This window comes from Podarcis bocagei (assembly GCF_964188305.1).
Source record: "Podarcis bocagei genome assembly, chromosome: 7".
NCBI classification, from domain to species: Eukaryota; Metazoa; Chordata; class Lepidosauria; order Squamata; family Lacertidae; genus Podarcis; species Podarcis bocagei.
In genome coordinates, this window is record NC_138132.1 from 20,106,533 (window position 1) to 20,127,538 (window position 21,006).

Here is a 21,006-nt window from a genome sequence, read left to right on the forward strand (position 1 = left end):
AATGCATTGGGTGCATTTGACCACACACACCTTGGACTGTGTCCAACGCCATAGGGAGTCAGATCAGAGCCTGCTCTCCTTTCACCTCTCCAGTTAAAAGCACAGCACTGCTCAGTCCCCAGTACTTACGGCAGAAGGAAGGGCTCCTCCATGGCTTGACAGAAACCTTGGCCGCTTGGCAGGCAGACACATAGCTCTGGACACTGTCGCACAACACCTTGCTGTCCCCACCACCCAGGCACAGATCGTAGACGCAGTTGCTGAAGTATAGCCTGGGGTCGACCTTTCCGTGGCAAGCACTGAAGGGGCCATCAGATGCAGTGAGGATCCCACAGTAGTGGCGCTGTTTGAAGACCTCCCTTTTCTTTTCCTCGCAGACTGGGCAGTCGCTTCCAGAGCATCCATCTGAGCAAGATTCAGCTGCCCCACGGACCCGAACTTTCCAAGCAGCGCCAAACACAGCTACGTCAGAGGCAGTCTTGCCATTGGGGAGCAGGAAGTCATCCTCCTTCTTCCCGTTGTAGTTCCCACACAGGCCTTCCACTTGGTTCTGGTAGGTGCTTGGGACTGTGACTTTTATGTCATAAACCAGGTCGTAGTTCACAATGAGACCAAAGTCAGTTTCTATCAGGACTTCGGTGCCATGCTGATAGACTCTGATCCGGTCAGCAGAAACGGTTATGGGGAGATTGTAGAACAGGCCATTCACCTGGGAGAAAGAAACAGAACATCCCCCGGTTGAGTAGGGCTGGCTTCTTGCAGAAATGTTGGAAGAATGTTCATGAAGCATATGCAGGGACCCTATTTTATCCCACTACTCTGATATATTAGCCCAGGCATAGGGAAACTCGGCCCTCCAGATGTTTTGGGACTACAACTCCCATCATCCCTAGCTAACAGGACCAATGGTCAGGGATGATGGGAGTTGTAGTCCCAAAACATCTGGAGGGCCAAGTTTGCCTGTGCCTGTATTAGTCCCTTTCTGCGTGTTATAGACATGAGAGGAAGAGACTTTGTGTGTATGAACTTACTGACAAATCAGGGGGCAATAAATATCTCTGATAACAAGGAGAGATTGAAGATCTACATTGAGAACTAGGGCAGGAGAGAATCAAAGGAACCTTACCTGATGGTTGAAGTGGTTATCAAAGGACACAATGGAAGTGGGAGGGTTCTGCTCTGAATCACGCCAGTCAGGTGCAAAGCCCAGGAGACTCCAGAGGGCAGCCCCACCATTTCCTTCTTAGAAGACGAGCAGTGCCTCCTACTCACCAAGAGGCCACTGTAGAGGACCATGGGGTGGGGGTTTCTGAGGATGCATCAGATCTGGTCTTCAAGGAGTGTGCAGCAGCTGTTGTTGCTTCTGTGACAGCAGCAGCAGGCAATGCATTTTTGAAGGCCAGATGTGCTGCCCCTATGGATCCTGCCACCTGAGGCCTTCCCTCATGGGTGAGCTTGCCCTGGGTATTGGACTCCAACTCCTCTCAGCCTTAGCCTGCAGAATCAATTGTCAGGGATAACAGGAGTTGGTCCCATCTGGAGGGACACAGGTTCCCCATCTCTGCTTTAAGTGCTCTGCCCATTCATAAATTTACCAGAGACAGAATCGCAAGACTTTCCCCTCTCATACATGGATAGCTCCCAGTGCCAATCTGATCTTCTGCATAAGCGTACAATCACACAGAAGCCCAGATTTCATTATTCATTCCTCTTCAAGAAAGGAGGGTAAGAATCATGCGAACAGAATGCTATTCACATGGTGGAAGGTAGGGGCTCACACTGTTTTTTCCTATGATACTCAATTGGGAATACTGAGGCAGGAGATAAATTGGGTTTGGTTTTCATTTTTATGGAAATCTACATAATTTGTGCTTCCAGAAACCATAAACAAAACAAAACACCTTTCTGAATTTTGCAATGCAGTTCTCAAACCAAATATGTACAAAAATACGTACGTGTCCTTTAATGCATACTTTTAAAGCTTCTTATTAGTGAAAACAATATACGAAACGCATCGTGGTAGGGAAAATTGATTGCAACAAAATGTATATTAAACAAACCTGCATACAAAACTTTGCATGTTAAGAGAACTTCGCAATAACGCAGACAGCTGAACTTAGGACTGGAAAAATTAGAAACTGAGAGAAACAGAAATTGGCAGATGTTTTCATGACTAATTGAATGAATGAACAAAGACAATGCCTTAATGGAAAAAGGGGGTGGGGATAAGTAAAGATTTAAAGATTGTCCTCCCCTTTTAGCATGCACTCACCTGCACTTGACCATCCTTGTTCTGTTGTAATGTGAGTGTCACGCTGTAGACCCTGACCGAGACTATCTTGGTGACAGACGCCTTCCCATCCGCCCAGGCCTCATTTTCCACATTGACAATAAAGGGCTTCAAACCTCGGCTGTTTCCGCTGGCCCTAGCCAAGGTATAAATGCAGGTGCCTTGGAAGTCAAAGGCCAGTCCATCGAAGGAGAGATAGTGAGGGTCACCTGAAGCAGAACAGGTGGCGCTGCCAACAGGGTGGCATTTCCGAACGCCATCTGACAACCGGCATTCCTGATTGGGGCCACAGGAGAATGCAACGCAGCTCACACTCCCCCCAGTTTGGCATGTGCAACGCTCCTGACACGAGGGGTAAAACGTATCTCCTGCCTGGTAGTATTGGCCTTGGTGGAGACAACCGCACTGGAATTCTGGGATGCATCGATCACCACTCAGCACGAAGCCCTTGTTGCACATGCAGTCTTCCTGGCACTTAGTGGGACATGGGGCTGCAACACAGGTCTTGGCGCAGCCGCTAGCGCAGAGCTCGTAATGGCTATTTGGAGCACAAGAAAGACCTACCAAATCGAAGCAAGGTGGTAAAAAACTGGCAGGAAGAACATGGCTGAAAAAGCAAAGTTGACCTGCTAAAAGAGGTTATGGGCGGAGGGACATAAGGAGAGCCCTGCTGTATCTCAAAAAGGCTTCCAGCGTTCCGTTCTATTCTCAAAGTGGCCAATCAGATGACAATGGGAAATCCACAAGTAGGACAGAAGCACAATAGCAGTGTCCTACTTGTAATTCCCCTGCAGGGGCGCCAACTTCAATAAAATATCAGGGGAGGACAGGTAAGCCCAACCCCACATAACTGATATCAGGTTGTGGTGCACGCACACCATTTGAATGGCAATTACTTGGGGGGGCGTTCCTCTTCAAATATGTTATTGGGGGTCATGGAGGGACTTTGAACCTAGAAGAGGCGCTGTGTTCCACCTGACATGGGGAGGGGGTCATCATGCGCTCATGACGTCTAAAGTGTGACACATGTGTGATGTCACAGGCACTGGGAAGAGGCTGTGAGGCCTGATTAGGCCTGCCACCACTGTGCGGAGGCCCAGGAAGGCCTGACCCCTCAAGATGGGCTGGGGCGTGGCTCAGCCCTGTCCCCACATATTTTGTGCAGGGAGGAGATGTCCTCAACCCCATAGAGTTGGAGCCTATGGCCCCTAGGAGTTGGCTCCTATATTCCCCAGCATTGTGTGGAAAGTTTGAAGGCAGATTCCAGGCTGTGAACTGGTCTTTGACCTATTACTCCCATCTGGGTCCATGCCCCACAAAACACATTTACATTTCCCCCCTTTTCAATGGTAGTATGTGCAATTCTTCATAGTGAGTGCCTCTACTGATTTACAAAAGTCCCCTGCTCCTTTGCAAATGATCACTGAAGAGGTGAATGTTTGGCCAGGGGGTCAGGTGAGGCAATCAGGAGCCCCTGGGGCACAGGCAAGGCAGCATTGCTTGCTTGGCTTGCCAGTGCTGCATAAGCAAGGCTGTCCTGTCCTGTCCAGGCCATGCCACTGGCCACTACTGGGGTCATTGCTACATCCCACCCCTCTGCGTCAAGGCAGATCATCAGCTGGGAGATTTTTGGACATAAGGTTTTCCCCAAAATGGCACACAAACAAAGTTAGTACAGTGGTACCTCGGGTTAAGTACTTAATTCGTTCCGGAGGTCCGTTCTTAACCTGAAACTGTTCTTAACCTGATGTACCACTTTAACTAATGGGGCCTCCCGCTGCCGCCACACCACCAGAGGCCAATTTCTGTTCTCATCCTGAAGCAAAGTTCTTAACCTGAAGCACTATTTCTGGGTTAGCGGAGTGTGTAACCTGAAGCATATGTAACCTGAAGCGTATGTAACCTGACGTACCACTGTATATATATTTCATAAGCAAAAGTAGTGTTGGTAACTTTGTGTGCCATTTCAGATAAATTACCATGTTCTCTGAAGATCTAAGGAATTTCAGAAAACAGCTCAGGGCATTAGCACTTACTGCAGAAGGTGTCCGATCTCCAAGGATAGAGGTTCACCCCAGCTGCCTGGCACGCTGAAGCATAGCTGGCAATGACTTGGCAGATCACAGCTTGTTGGCCATCAAAGAAGCAATAATTGTATACACAATCTTGGAAGTATCCTTCTGGATCCACTTTGCTGTGACATTCTCTGAAAGGGCCGCTCTTGGCTAGGATGAGCCCACACTCCTTGTTGAGGTTCCGTTGACGCTTCTCGATGGTCAGCCGTGCAGGGCACTCTCCCTTGCCCCTCTCACTGCAGCCTGGCACCTCCCGCACTTTCCAGCTCTGACCAAAGGCCGATGGGCTTGGAGCCACTGTGCCATCTTTCATGGTCAGATCATCCTGCTTGTTGCCATTGAAGTTCCCACAGAGACCACACAGGGCGCCATCGTAGCTGCTGGGCACAGTCACTGTGGCACGGCTTTGCCAGTCAAAGGTGACGGTCATCTTGAAGTCTGTCTGGACCACTGCCTCTTGCCCTCTCTTGTATATGGAGATTCTGCCGTTGCTGATGCTGAAGGGCAGGTTGGTCAGCAAGCCGTTCACCTAGAGCCCATTTTAAAAGGGGAACATTTCAGAAGTGCCTTTGTAATAGCCTTGCCAGTTAGCTCAGTTGGTTAGAGCGTGGTACTGATAATGCCAAGGTCACGGGTTTGATCCCCGTATGGGTGCATATTCCTGCACTGCAGGGAGTTGGGCAAGATCAGTGTTTCTCAACCTGTGGGTCCCCAGATGTTGTTGCACTGCAACTCCCATCATTCCTAGCCAGCATGACCAGTGGTCAGGGATGATGGGTACAACAACATCTGGGGACCCACAGGTTGAGAACTGCTGGGCTAGATGATCCATGGAGTCCCTTCCAACTCTATGATTCTGTGATACTTGATGTATCTGTAGCAGCTTTGCTTAGCCTTATGCATTCAGAACTCCTATCACCTCTGATCCTTGGGAGATCAATACCATCTGGAAGGCATAAGGCTAACCAAGGCTGCTCCAGAGCACAGAGGTCAACAGCAAAATGTATCATTTGGGGTAGGAAAAATTCAACTCTTATAGTCCATCCCCCTGCAATGCAGGATTTTTTGTCCAACGTAATACTTCATAAAAAAAAAAAAATACTGCTGGAAAATAGATTTCATATACCCTATTTTTTGCTCTATAGGACGCACCGGACCATAGGACGCACCGGACCATAGGAGGGGGAGAACAGGGGGAAAAATGGTCCCCCTTTCTGCTCAGCGCCCCTTCAGCGAAGCAGCAGGAGAAACGGAGCCCCTTCCATTTCTCCTCCCGCTTCACTGAAGGGGCACTGCGCAGCTCTCCCTCTCTGTGCAGCGCCCCTTCAGCGAAGCAAAGCCTGGAGAGCAAGAGGGATCGGTGTGCACCGCACCGACCCCTCTCGCTCTCCAGGCTTCAAGTGGCTATCCGCAAACCTTCGGAGAGCAGCGGGAACTCCTGCTGCGCTCCAAAGGCTTGCAGATAGCTGTCTGAAGCCCCTGGAGGACAGCGGGAGTTCCCTGCGCTCCAGGGGCTTCAGGGGGCTTCAGCGAAAGCAACACGAAGCCTCTGGAGCGTGGGGGGAGCTGTCCCTCTGCGCTTTGGAGGCTTTGCGTTGCTATCGCTGAAGCCAAGGAGCCTGCATTCACTCCATAGGATGCACACACATTTCCCCTTCATTTTTGGAGGGGGAAAAGTGCGTCTTATAGAAAAATACAGTAATCACAAAATGGTCTCTTTGCAAAAGCAATGAAAAATGGACACAGCCCACTTCATCTTTCTTCTGGGCACCAGCCATGGAGAGGAAAGGAACCATGCCAAGAAAAGTTGTAGCTTGGAAGTCAAACAGAATCTGTTCTGGAAGTCCGTTCGACTTTCAAAACGTTCAAAAACCAAATTGTGGCTTTTGATTGGCTGCAGGAAGCTCCTGCAGCCAATCAGAAGCCACAGAAGCCCCGTTGTATGTTCGGCTTCCAAATGAACGTGAACAGGGTTCATGGCATTTGGGAGCCAAAACGTCTGAGCTCCAAGGCGTTCAGCATCCAAGGTACGACTTTACCTTAATTATCAGAATAATCCCCTCCCCCATTCTCAGTAGTTTCCAACTGTGATGTTCCAGATGAGCAGCGGGGAACCTTTTTCAGGCTGAGAGCCACATTCCCTTCCGGGCAACTTTCTGGGGGCCACATGCCACAGGTGGGCGGGGCGAAAAGCAAAAGTGGGCAGAGCAATGATTGCTAATTTTACCTTTGTACAGTAGGCTAGTTTCACACATGCTCATATATCCCTCTTTATCTTTCTTCCATAAAAACATTATTAGGACTCAATGGACACATTCAAATCAGGAAAAGCACTCAAGGAGGTTACAGAGCAAGGTCAGGGAAGGCTATACCCTGGGGAGAAGTATGGCAGGGGAGGGGGTGCACTGTTGGGAGAGTCCTGAGGGCCAGGAAGACGTGGAGGGCTGCATTTGGTTCCCCACCTCAATGATTGGGCATTTGAAACATGCCACAGAGTGTGTGCGGAGTAGACCACACAAATGGAAACACTGAAGAGACGCAAAAATATCTTTGCATGGTTTAGTAAGAAAACTCCTCTAACATACATCTTACATAGTGTCCATAATGATCACCCATCCATCCACCAGGGCAGATTAAGCTACATACGGCACATTATACATCATCCACAATTGCTGACACAGCTAATTACAGTGACTTATCAGCACCTGCTACACTTCTACACAGCTGTAAAAACTAGGTCAGGACCCTGGCTTTTAAAGTGGCATACATCCTGTGATACAATAACGAACCCTAACATTTAAACAAACTATTCATCAAAACTCACCACGACTTTTGCAGGGTTGTCTCTGCTGATCACAATGGATGCCCCCTCAACCTTCACTTCTACAAGCCGGGTAAAGGACACAGACTGGCTGCCTCGATGGTCATTTTGGACGAGCACCTGGAAGTCAACCAGGCCCCTCCGCTTCTCACACAGCGCAACAAACTGATACACGCAGGTGCCTATGAAGTCAAACTTCTGGCCATCAAAGCTAAGATAGTGGGGGCCACCGAAAGCAGAGCAGGTGGCATTCCTGGTAGGGGAAATGGTGGTGGTAGGGGAACTGGGGGTTGTGGGGGCAGGACTGCTGGGGGGAGGCTGTCTGAAAGGGTAGCAGTCCTGGACTCCATTCTGCACCTCACACCGCTCCCATCTTCTGCAGCTTGTTGCCCAACACCTCACATCTCTGGTTTTTGCATCACAGATGCAGCGCTTTGTGCATGTCTTGTCTGCCCAGAACTGCTCACCGGGGGAGAAGGCGTCCCCCTCGAACACACACCCACAGACCGTAGTGGGAATGCATTCCCCTTCATCCAGCACAAAGCCCTTATTGCATTGGCAGCCCCCCACACAAGGCAACGAGGAACAGTCCTTGGGCCCAACTGTGTCGCTGCAGGTGGCCGGGCATGGAGACCCACAGGCTTCATAATGGCTGTTCTCAGGACAGGATTTTGCTGTCAAAAGAGAGAAGATCCCAGTTAATGGTGCAAGATCAAACTATTAAAAGATAGTCCTCGTCAGTGCTCTGAATTCTTTTAGCCTAACGTGGGTGGCGCTGTGGGTTAAACCACAGAGCCTAGGGCTTGCCGATCAGAAGGTTGGTGGTTTGAATCCCCGTGACGGGGTGAGCTCCCGTTGCTCGGTCCCTGCTCCTGCCAACCTAGCAGTTAGAAAGCACGTCAAGTGCAAGTAGATAAATAGGTACCACTCTGGCGGGAAGGTAAACACCGTTTCCGTGCGCTGCTCTGGTTCGCCAGAAGCGGCTTAGTCATGCTGGCCATATGACCCGGAAGCTGTACACCGGCTCCCTCGGCCAGTAAAGCGAGATGAGTGCCGCAACCCCAGAGTCGGTCATGACTGGACCTAATGGTCAGGGGTCCCTTTACCTTTACCTTTTACCTCCCAAACATAGCCTCATATGCATCTTCCTGAGCTGCTTGGAGGAAGCCTTCTATGCAGATGTGCTAATATACCCTCCCTTTGCCTTCCTTGCCCATATAACTCAATTCCTCTTCTGCTGCAACATGGAAATAGCCATAAAGATCAATAAGAGCAACTTTTCCTGCTGCTGCTACTCCTACAACCACCTATATCAGCAATGAGGAACCTGTGCCTTGCGAGATGTTGCTGGACTACAATTCCCATCATCCCTCACTATGGGTCATGTTGACTGGAGATTATGGGAGTTGAACAGCATCCAGAGAGCCACCGGGTCACTATTCCTGATTTATACAGTAAATTTGCCTATAGTCATGTTCCTTTCTCTATGGAAAAAAAAAAGAGCACATTCTGTTCTCAAGTACAGAGAAGATAATCAAACTACTCATTCATAGCACAAATTATATGTGCAACTTAGGATACTTACCACAAGAGCAAAGGGCCACAGAGCCATAGCCATCGGCAGATGCACCTCCAAGGATGAAGAGCCCAAAAGGAGCGCTGGGATGCTCTACAGAGAGGGCACTGGCTTCTTTGCCCAAGCTAAGTTGACTGAAAGAATACTCTGTTCCAGGGATGCGTGTCCACTTGGCATTTGCAATGGCTCTCTTCTCTAGTGTGATCCCATTTGAATCTAAGATTTTTGCTACGATGACAGCAAAATTATCAAACGCCTTAATCCCATCAATGTGATATGATGTGCAATAGCTTTTTAAAGCAGGAACATTGATGAGGAAAGGGTCGTAGTTCTTGCTGTTACCAGCAAAGAAGAAAAGGACCTGGATTCCTGCGTTGGCAGAGAAGAAATAGGACTGAGATGGCTGCATTTGAAACTGGATGACTTCCCCAGCCACCGCGCGGCGGGAGCTTGGAGTGGCCCCAGACTGGTATTGGATCAAAGTGTTATCTTGGGAAGCGATGACATACACAATGTCAGTCTGAGTTTGGAAGGGCACTGGGGGAACTATGAAGGTGGTGCCCCAGCTGGAAACAGGCAAGAGCTGCTCAGCAACATGGTCACAAGATGAGAACTGCTTGGCACAGCTGTGCCCACTCAAAACAGCCACGGGCGCAACTGATTCAACCTTGGTGCCAGACAAATCAGCTGAGCTTTGCAGCTGGATTGCTTGGAAAGCTTTCAGGTCCACAACAAGCCTGCTCCCTGCAGCATAAAACTTCCCTTGGAATGTCACAGCCCCTTTCAGGTGAATAGTGACTTGAGTGGGGAATTCATAGGCTACAACTGCAAATTCCTTGAAAGTGTTTGCGTCATTCCCCACTGGGGTTACCACATAATATGATGTGCCCAACTGATGAGTTGGGTACACAATTGTGGTAGCACTTGTGGAGATCCTGTAATTGTGGGAAACAACTGAGATCTCTTTGTCGGCTTGAATCCACACAGCTGCATCAAAGATTTCAGTCCCCTTCATCTCCAAAGAGGTTGGGACCTCAACTGACACTGTCTGCTTATTGACAGAAACCTTTTTATTGAATGTAGACTTGTTTGCTGTGACCGTGATGGTTGTTGCAGGATGATATCCAGTGATAAGCAACTCAAACTTAGGATTGGGTTGACTTTCCAAGAGGTTCTGAAGGAAGGCTGTGACAAATTCCTCCCCACAGGAACTTGCTCCACAATACCCTGAAAGGCATAATTAACAAAGTGCAATTAACTTGCAGCTTGCGCAGGGATTACATTCTGGAGATAGTGCATAAGGCTGAAATTCTGTATAGTCAAAACAATCCTCAGAACCAACTCTTCATGAGAAATCTTACCTTTCTGGAACAGTGCACTGACTGAGCCTTGCCCCCATGTAAAGCAGATAGTTTCTGAGCTCTTCAAGTTGTTTATTGGGCTCTCGGAGGTTCTCGCAAGATCTTGGATAGCCCCACAAGATCTTCCAGGAGCCTCCCAGAGCCCGGTAAACAATGTGGAAAACTTAAAAGCTCTTTCTGCACTGGGAAAACCCAACACAGAAAGGTCTTTTAAGCTCTCCACCTTGTGTGCTTTTAATTTGTGAGGTTTTAGATGGTTGCCAAACCTGTACAGCTGCACAAAGTTCAATACAGCTCAATACGGTGCCATAATCACATGGTGTTGTAGCATTTGAAATATTGTGTACTCCTCTGACTATATTCTGGTAGGACAGGACAATTGTGATAATGGAATCAAAATTATTAATTAAAGGAAACCTTTAATAATGCTACTTGGTTATATCAAGGACATGGTATTTCAAGAAGCTAAACAAATGGGTATTAATCTTTTAATAGCAGCTCACATGCATGACCTAAACATGGGGGGGGGGAATGATGATGATGATTTATTTATACCCCGCCCATCTGGCTGGGTTTCCCCAGCCACTCTGGGCCACTCCGAACAGAGCATTTTATGCAGCTCTCTACACAAACCACTGCAAGCAAAGTGACTTCTAAGCATCTGAATTAGAAACCTGGATGATTAAATATTGGGATTTAATAAAGATGGCAAAATTTCAAGATATAATCAGGGCCAGGAAAGGGAGGCAAAGAGATAATTGCTTTATTGAAAAACTGAGGGTTTTAAAAAAAATGTCATATGGGAATGAAAGAAGAAGAAGAAGAAGAAGAAGAAGAAGAAGAAGAAGAAGAAGAAGAAGAAGAAGAAGAAGAAGAAGAAGAATTTATTTATAATAAATTATAATTTATTATTTATACACCACCCATCTGGCTGGGTTTCCCCAGCCACTCTGGGTGGATTCCAACAAATGATTAAAAATACATTAAAACATCAGTCTGGAAGATGATGGAAGTATGGAAGATGAATTGAACCCTGAAATGTTCATCACTCTGCTACAAACACCAAGCCTTAACAGATGAATAATTGCTGCCTCTTTTATCTGTTAAAGCTTGGTGTTCATAGCAGAGTGTTAAGTGACCTGAGAAAAGACACACTGCAGAACTACACTTTGTAAATACTTGGCTGCAGGGATGAAGAACTGGTGAACTCCAGATTCTAATGGACTACCACTATCATCCCTGAATATTGGCTGTGCTGTCTGGGGCTGATCATTATTACTGTTCCCACCCTCTGGACCTCTCATGGAGGAGGTGGCCCATGAAGAAGGGCCTCAGATGATGATCACAGGGTCTGGGAGCTGAGCATCATCGGGCCAAAGTCTCCGCACCACTGCAGGGGAAGGGCAGGTTTTCACCCACAACAAACAGGATATCGGACTCTGTGCCAGATATCCATCGCCGTGCACTGTACGCTTTTGTCAAGGGGAATTTGCCAGGCTCTGAGCAAGTTACTGTTCTGCCAATATCTCTAATTGCCCCGAAGAGGTCACACCCACACCATGCATCTGTAGTACCCTTATACAGTGGTACCTCTAGTTACAAACTTAATTTGTTCTGGAGGTCCGTTCTTAACCTGAAACTCTTCTTAACTAGAGACGTGCTTTTGCTAATGGGGCCTCTTGCTGCCGCTGTGCCGCCGGCACACAATTTCCATTCTCATCCTGGGGCAAAGTTTTCAACTCAAGGCAACTCTTCCAGGTTAGCAGAGTTTGTAACCTGAAGCATTTGTAACCTAAGGCCTTTGTAACTTGAGATACCACTGTACTACTGTTAGTTATGGCTTCCCCCAAAGAATCCTGGGAACTGTCATTTATATATTCTAAGAGTGCAGGGACTTGTACCTCTGTGAGGCGTAAGGTATGCAGTTCAATTGTTCTTTGGGAGAGAGTTGTGACCAGGTACAAAACTGGAAGGAGTTTCTGTCTAGATGGGTCAACCTGCAAGTTCATAGTTAATTCCAAACTCACCACATAGGAATGCCAACCAGGTCCAAAGCAGTAGCTGTTTCCTTGCCATGGCTACAAGACAGCAAAATAAAGTAGTTCAGATATTATGATTCAGGGTACAATTCAGTCCCACCAACCCACCCTGGCTCTGACCATCTGGTTCAAGCATCTCCTTTTACCTAACACTGGTAAACTCCACTCCCCAAATCTCTTGGCAGTAAAGAAATATGTACCGTATTTTTTGCTCTATAAGACTCACTTTTTCCCTCCTAAAAAGTAAGGGGAAGTGTGTGTGCGTCTTATGGAGCGAATGCGGGCTGCGCAGCTATCCCAGAAGCCAGAACAGCAAGAGGAATCACTGCTTTCGCTGCACAGCAATCCCTCTTGCTGTTCTGGCTTCTGGGATTCAGAATATTTTTTTCTTGTTTTCCTCCTCCAAAAACTAGGTGCGTCTTGTGGTCTGGTGCGTCTTATAGAGCGAAAAATACGGTATTTGTTTATGTCAGTCTGCATTTCTTGGTACAGAAAGTATTGATCTGATGTGTAGAGATCTTTCCTATTCTAATTCTTTCAAAAGGATTCTGGGAGCTTCATATGCGACAACAGCAGCAAGAATACTCATCGCAAAGTACTGGAAGACACAAGATTTGCCCACTCTGGAAGAATGGCAGACACAACTGATAGACTACATGGAACTGGCAGAAATGACTGGCAGAATCCGAGACCTGGGAGAAGAGATAGTGGAAGAGGACTGGAAGAAATTTAAGGACTATTTGCAAAAGTATTGTAAACTGTATGAATGTTAGAATGATGCAGGATATAAAGATAACGTGGCATTAGTGACATACTTGAAAAGAGTACGTAAAAACTGGTTTATAAGAACAAAGGTGGAATTTGAACAATATTATGTCAAGCTTAAATAACTGATGAGAAAGGGGAAAAATTGGAGACATAATAGCTGAAATGTATAATACAAAATAAGATTTGAAAGAAGGTGAAGTATTGCTGAACAAGATTTTGTAAATGGGAACACAGAAAAGGGAGATGCGAGGGAGTCAGGAAAGAGGGTTATGGAAACAACATTTAAGAAACTGAACCATTTTCTTTTTTATGTCTTTTTTATGCCTTTTTTTTTTTGTATGCTCTGTATGTTTTTCTTGTCTTTTTTGGCCTATGGTGTTTTTCTTTTTTTGGTTGTGGATGTGAAGTTTGTTGTATTGTTTAAAACCTTTAATAAATATTTTATTTTAAAAAAAAACAACCAAAGGGTTCTGGGAGCTTCTATGTGTGAAAGAAACTGGTGCTGACACGTAAGTTTCTATTCTGCCTAGAAACAAGCAGATGCGTCATGATGTTTGGGTTATTGCTTCAGAGAAGCTGAGTACAGCTGGCTTACACTAGTTCTGTTATCTCTTTCTGTCAAGGTCATGCTGGTTATAATAATAAGACCAGAAGGAGCCCGGGTTTCTATCTCTCTTTCCTTCTGGTGTGGTGTTCTGTACACAGTATGGTTCATGTTATGGTTTTAGTCTTACTATAAGTTATTGTAAATTTAAGTTAAGTCTGTTGCAACTGGATTTCTTATTGATGGTGCCAATCCTGAATGTATTGGATCTGTGACCATTACGCTCATTTGCTTTCAGCAGCAGTAAAGCTCTGCTGGATGAAATATTAATCTCCTCTGGTCTATTTTGGGAGGAATCCTGCAATGTGTATTACGGTAAGTTTTTACCCTGCTAACTATACATTGGAATCTCCCCTATTCAATATGAGTAGAATTTCATGACAGTTTATTGTAATAATCAGCCATTTCCTGTCAGGGACTGGCAGGATGCTGACATGTGTGCATCGGGGTAAACGGGACTGAAGTCTGACTTGGGGGAGGTCAGTGATTTGTGGGGAACTGTACCAATCAAGAGGCAAGAGACGGAGGCAGAAGAAGCTTCAGAGCTGGAAGGTGGAGCACTGTACTGATCAGAGGAAAAGGAGGAGGAAGCAGAGCAGGCAAGTGAAGGGCCAGGTACTTCGCCACCCAATCCTGAACCACTTGAACCAGAACCAGGAGGCTTGTCTACTGCTCCAAGAAGAAGTCTCTCTATCAAATATTTATCTACGTGGGGCTTTGAAGGTGACCCAGAAACTGCAACTAATCCAGAATGCGGCAGCTAAACTGGTGACTGGGAGTGGCCACCAAGACCACATAACATTGGTCCTGAAAGACCTACATTGGCTCCCAGTAAGTTTCTGAGTACAAGTCAAAGTGTTGGTGCTGACCTTTAAAGCCCTAAATGGCCTCAGCCCAGTATACCTGAAGGAGCGTCTCCACCCCTATCTTTCAGCCCAGACACTGAGGTCCAGCTCTGAGGGCCTTCTGGCGGTTCCCTCACTGTGAGAAGTGAAGATACAGGGAACCAGGCAGAGGACGCTCTCAGTAGTAGCACCCACCCTATGGAACACACTCCCATCAGATGTCATGGAAATAAACAACTCACTGACTTTTAGAAGACATCTGAAGGCAGCCCTGTTTAGGGAAGTTTTTAATGTTTGATATTGTTGCTTTTTTATTATTGTTAGTGGTGTTCTGTTGGGAGCCGCCCAAAGTGGGCGGGGTATAACTAATAAATTGTTGTTGTTGCTAAAATATAAAAGAATATTTATTTCACTTATTTATCACAATGGTGTAAAAAATACATGCAGGTGCGACAAAACATAAGATACCATAAAAGAATACAAAATCATAAAAAGACTGTTTTTTAAAAAAGAAAATGTAATGAATAGAGCCTAAAAGTGTCTTCTTATATATATAAAATAAATGTTCATAAATGTACAAGGCAAACACATACATAAGCATATAAACCACATGTCTGAAATAGTACAGGAGAACAATCCTGAAGCCATTTTGACTCTCCCAAATTGACCTCAAATATTTCTCTGCAAGGAGAAAGGAAGTGGGAAAAGTTTTCCAATTGTCTTTGGACTCTAGGGGCTTACACCTCCCTGTAAATATAGTCTGGCAAATATCTGTTAAGCTGAGCAACACTATCAATATCAGTATCTGAAGAAGTGTGCATGCACACAAAAGCTCATGCCAATAACAAACTTAGTTGGTCTCTAAGGTGCTACTGGTTTTTATCAATATGCGTAAGAGATTCAGGAACTAAGTATTTACCATCTCAAAGGAATGGCCTGGCTACCCAGAAAAGGCAATCAGATAAGACATTATCAGGTATCCTGGCAGACAGGAGAGAAGCAACACACTCAAATTTCTGCTGGGGACCACCTCTTTCTGTGATGTATGTGTGATATTTTGGGGGGTGGTCTTGAGCTACAGGGCAGGCAATTTCAAAAGTCTATGTAAGAGCTTGCACAGCAATGTTCTGGGTTCCTCTCCTCCCTCCCTGCATGGGGTGAGTGGGGGACCCTGATGCAACAGTTTAATAAAGCGTGTTCTCCCTAGCAGAGAGCACGTGTTGCGGTTGGGAACAGGCCACCCTCCAGTGACTAGGCAAATTTAGTTGAATCCCGACCATTTAAATGGTTAAACTGGGTTGCTGGGGTGTTTTGATTGTTGCCAATTCGGAGGAGGGGTCAGAGTCTATATATACAGGGGCCAGACGTTGGCACGGCCTCTTGGCCATTTTGCATCGGATCACCCGCCCTCCCTCCCTTGTTTAAGGGGGGTATTGAAGGATTGCTTGACCTTGCTATGCCTGTCATGGGGTCGTTCGCCTTGGTGCGAGGGCCTGGTAGGAATTTTGCCATCTGGCTGATTGGCTGTGCCATTTGGTTTTTGCCTACTGCGTAGCAAATTGTCACAACTTGTAAGGTTGGCGGTTAGGCATTGGTTAAATTGGTGCTTGGAGGGGTAAGTGCCTACCCCTCCAAATGATGCGAATGGGAATTCCGTTAAAGGAAATCCAGGGGCTTGCCATTCTTTCGTCCTTGTCCCCGGAGTCGGACTTGGGCCGTGCGAGCCCCAACGGAACATGAGGGTGAGAAGTAATGGTCTGGTGCCCAGCTTTATTTCTCACCCAATACTTGTTTCCCACGCTGGCTTCCGCTGGTATCTGGAAGGCCAGCTCTGTCCCTGAGGGCAAGGACAGATAGTCGGAACCAATGCCTAAGCAACCACTCACATTTTTGTATTTGAATAAAGTTGTGGCCAAAATTATGCCAAAAACCTTAAACAAAAATTGATGTGTGAAGTGTGAATTATTGGGGGGCTACTGTGACTCAACACGCAAAGATCATGCTTACTAGCTGCTTTGCTGCTCAATATTCTCTGGTTGGCCTCTGTTATTTTTTCCTACCAACAGAAAACTTACATAAGGACTCTGTAGGGCTCTTGGATACCCTATAAGGGAAAAAGGAGCAGTTTATTCTTATAACAGTGTCTTCAAGAGACAGCAGTGGATTTAGGGAAGCGCAACCAGTTTGGTTGCACTGTCCACGGAGCCTCTACTATGAGGTAGAATGGAAGGCGAGTGGCAGGGTATTTAAATACAAATGTATGTGAAAGTACAAAGGAACTGACATGAATGGGCAAATGCAGAACAGACAGGGAGCTTTAATATTCCTGCTGTGCCATTCACACACTTATAGCTGTTTTCCTCTATCCCCTCAACCCCAACCTTCATGCCATTATTGGCAGCAGGCTACTTCACTCTGCTGCATGGCATAACCTCCAACACGCCGCAAAGGGGAAAAAGTTTGCCCTTCTTTCAGGTCCACACTCCCACAGGAGCCAGGTGACTCGCGCCAGAGTGCGTGCCACCCCCAAAAATGCACCTTTTGGGGGCCATGCTCTTGCAGGAGCCAAAATGGGACATGCCAGGATCCAATCAGAAGTCAAGATGGCGTCTGTAATTCTGGGGTGTCCCAGTCAAATCGGAACAGTTAGCAGTATGGCCATGATAGGGAGAGCCCTGATGTGAATCGCTGCAAGGTTGCTCAGTATTCCCAAGCTCAATAATTCTTCTTGTCTCTAGTTTCATATCTGTGGCTCTCTGGGCCTGGCCACCCTCCAGAATGCATAGGTTTACATGATGTGGCACACTGCCAAAGAAGCAACTGGAGATGCAAATCTGTGCTTGTGGCAGTCGTGGAGGAAAGGAAGAGTGAGTTTTATTGGGCTAGTGAAATGTAGTAATGTTTTCCCAGGACTGAGCAATTAACTAGTTTGCATGCTTCGTTAGCTCTGAAATAAATGGCCCTGCAACAACTGCCTGATAACATGGAAACTGTTGGATTTCACTGGAGTAGCATACAGGCAGAGAATGCTTTTTCTGCAGTGTGGGCTGGCACCAAAAAGGGTTGCAGTGTGACATGTGCAGTGGTACAAAAGGGAGATGTAGTCCATAGCATTACTGGTTACAACAAGGCATGGGGCTAGTATTGGTGATGAGAGAGCCTGACTGATATCCGATGCTCTGCCCACAGCCCATTTGCTAGGGCCCCACCAGGGAGCTGCATATTATCTTCCTATATACATGAAAATGTAAGGTGTCGTCATGCAGCACAGTTTGTGTGGCTGCCAGTAGGAGACCACACCCCTTGCAACATGAGGAGAGGCAGGCAGGCCTGGGAAAGCTGTTTAATGGCAGAGGAGAGGCTCTTCACGCAGCAATTATTATTATTATTATTATTATTATTATTATTATTATTATTAATAATAATAATAATAATAATAATGTGTTTTATATATTTATACAGTGGTACCTCGGGTGAAGAACTTAATTTGTTCTGAGGTCCGTTCTTAACCTGAAACTGTTCTTAAACTGAGGTACCACTTTAGCTAATGGGGCCTCCTGCCGCCACCGTGCAATTTCTGTTCTCATCCTGAAGTAAAGTTCTTAACCCAAGGTACTATTTCTGGGTTAGCGGAGTCTGTAACCTGAAGCGTATGTAACCTGAAGCGTATGTAACCCGAGGTACCACTGGATCTCACCTTTTTCCCAAGTTAGGATTCAAAGCAACGTACAACATTTAAAGAAACACCCAATATAAAATACAAAATAATAAGCCCTGGATATGAGCCCCATCCACCACTGATATGTAGCTCTTGGAAAGTTGCCTGTGAGTGAATATGACACTCATGCTGGAGAAGGTTCCACATTTCTGAACTCTGGGATTGCGTTTTGAAATATTGTTTTGGTATGTTGAATTAGTATCCCCGTTGAATTGCTCAGGAAGTAGTGTGGCAGAAGTCTTTAAAAAATAATGAAGCAAAGAAGCAAGCATTATATTGTTGCAGTGAATGTTGTTGCTGTTGTTGTTGTTATTTTAAAAATGAATTTAAAATTACCTTCTGGTCACCATCATTATAGAATCATAGAATCATAGAATCATAGAATCATAGAGTTGGAAGAGACCACAAGGGCCATCGAGTCCAACCCCCTGCCAAGCAGGAAACACCATCAGAGCACTGATTATGGTTAATGGTGGTGACCAGAAAAGGTCCCTTAGCTCAGGTACGGCCTTGGTTGGCTTCATTTAGCAGAGGTGGTTGACAAAAAGAACCCAAAGCAATATCTTACCTTCAGCCCTTCAGTAGACCTGTTGCGGCACGGCGAAGGAGAGAAAAGGAGGGTTCTGCCCACCCACCCCTCTATCTCTTCACCATTCGTTCCCTTTTTATAGGGACGAGGTGTCTTAAGTAAGCCCAGTTCCACCAAACTGTAGAGGAAGCAGCCATAGGGACACTACAAAGGTCAAATAATGGTAGGATAGAGAATATGAAACCAATGTTGCACATATAATTCAATTGTGAAATTTGGCTGATCCTGCCCTCCACCCAAAATCTTATCTCTCTCCTCTTTCTGCACACACCCAGTTCTAATTTGTGTGGCTTGGTTCAGTTCTTTGCTTCAGTATATATATATATATATATATATATATATATATATATATATATATATATATAGTTTACCATTTGTGAGCTGTGTTGCAAGGATCTGAAAAGGCAGGATAAAGAGATGGTGGGGACTGCTCATTCACCTTGATCTTTCAGCGACTTTTGATACAGTTGACCATTGTATCCTATGGGTGCATCCCAAGGGTTTGGGGGTTGTGGGAACTGTGCTTCAGTGATTCCATTCCTACCTCCAGGGCTGTTTCAAGGAACTAGCTATGGAGCTAGAGATTTTCTGCCATGTCCTGCACAGTTCCAAGCTCTGGATTCAACACCGCCACTGAAGGCTCAGGTGAGCTCAGTGGCTAAGGGTGCCTTTTTCAGCTCTGGCAGATTCGCCAGTTGTGACACCTTTTGGACAGAGGTGACTAGGTCATTGTACTTCCTGCTCTGGTAACTTCTAGGCTTTTTATTTTATTTTTTTTGAAATGCACTCTATGTGGGGCTGCCCTTGAATATGACTCAAAAAACCTTCAATTGGTGCGAAATGCAGCAATCAGATTATTGGCCAATCTCACATAAGCCCTGTTTGAAAACAGCTGGGCTGGTTGGCAGTTCATTTCCAGGCCCAAGACAAGGTGTTCACATTCGTGTTTAGGGCAGAGCCCAAATACCTAAAAGGCCACCTCCTGCCCTACAGGTGGAGCACACAGGTGCTAAGTTCAGCAGATGGGGCCCTCTGGGTTGTCCCACTGCCCTCAGAAGCTTGGGGTATGGTGACCCAGGAGAGGGCCTTCTCTGAGGCAGCTGCTAAGTTGTGGAAATCCCTTCCCTCAGAAGTGCATCAGGCGCCTTCATTATACAGCTCCTGGCAAATGCTCAAGGCATACCTCCTTACCCAAACTTTTGATAGTTGAGTCCGCAATACCTCAAGGACTGCCTCTTTCCATATGAGCCTACCTGCAGGGGCGTAGGAAGGGGGCAGGGGTGGTCCTCCCCGGTTGTCATTCCAGAGAAGGGTGACAAAATCCACCCTGGGCAGATCGCCACATGCCGCGTACCCCTCTAGGTGGATTGCCACGCGCCAGTCACCCCCTGGTTGAATCGTCTCGCCCCTGAGTGCCGCTCTGGGTGCCCGAGCAGCTAGCTCCGCCACTGCCTACCCAGACTCTGAGATCATCTTCTGAGGCCCTCCTTCGTGTGCCTCCTTCTTGAGAGGTCTGGAGGGTGGCAACATGAGAACAGGCCTTCTCTGCAGTGGCTCCCCATCTGTAGAATGCTCTCCCCAGGGAAGTTAACCTGGCACCTTCATTATACACCTTTAGGCGCCAGGTAAAATTGTTCATTTTTAACCAGGCCTTTGGTTTATCTGATTTACATCCTATGCCCTTTAAAAAAAATGGGGGGGAGGCTATTGAGTTGTTGTTTTTGTTTTTATTATGTATTTTGTGATTTTATATCTTGATTTTATTCTGTGAACTGCCCTGAGACCCCCCAGGTATAGGGGAGTATATAAATTCAATAAATAGTAATAATAATATTTTTAGAACCCACCTTATTTCTGTAATTTAAAGTTGTTTAAAACTGTTTTTAATGTTGTGCTTTAATTGTTGTAAGCCGCCCTGGGAGTTTTTAACCCATGGGTGAAGTCAGAGCTGTAACAGGTAAGTGAGCCATTTTGTGTTATGCCATGAACCACAGTGCAGCCATATTGTGACTGCCACCAAGAGCACTAAGGACAGATTCCAGTCAGACAAAAAACACTCAAGAAGAGCATACCCTCTGACATGGGAAGGTGTGTATCAATGCCGGGGAGGGGTGTGGCTTGGAGAGAGCCCCCATGCCAGATAGAGGGGCCTGCAGGGTGACACCCCCCTAATGCTTGAAGATCCCAACTCTGGTTTAGAGAAACTGTGAAAGTACAAGAGGTAGTGGAATATTCTGCATGCCCCTTGTGGCCATTACAGTTCCCCATTGTCTGTGGCATTATCCCACGTGAAGGTATTTAAAGCTTTTAAAAATTACTT

At 46.3% G+C, this 21,006-nt stretch overlaps 1 protein-coding gene across 1 annotated transcript in view; it reads right to left on the reverse strand.

Annotated features, from left to right (window-relative positions):
* LOC308592219 (IgGFc-binding protein-like) overlaps nucleotides 1-18,730 on the reverse strand; it is a 38,213-nt gene extending 19,483 nt beyond the window's left edge. Inside the window, exons 1-7 of the mRNA XM_081203506.1 lie at nucleotides 18,666-18,730; nucleotides 12,151-12,201; nucleotides 8,772-9,989; nucleotides 7,190-7,860; nucleotides 4,327-4,894; nucleotides 2,273-2,850; nucleotides 130-709 (exon numbers count right to left, since the gene is read on the reverse strand). Coding sequence (XP_081059632.1) covers nucleotides 130-709; nucleotides 2,273-2,850; nucleotides 4,327-4,894; nucleotides 7,190-7,860; nucleotides 8,772-9,989; nucleotides 12,151-12,199 — 3,664 coding nt within the window. The 5' untranslated portion in view covers nucleotides 12,200-12,201; nucleotides 18,666-18,730. The remainder of the gene's footprint in view (nucleotides 1-129; nucleotides 710-2,272; nucleotides 2,851-4,326; nucleotides 4,895-7,189; nucleotides 7,861-8,771; nucleotides 9,990-12,150; nucleotides 12,202-18,665) is intronic.
* Nucleotides 18,731-21,006: the final 2,276 nt, after the last annotated feature.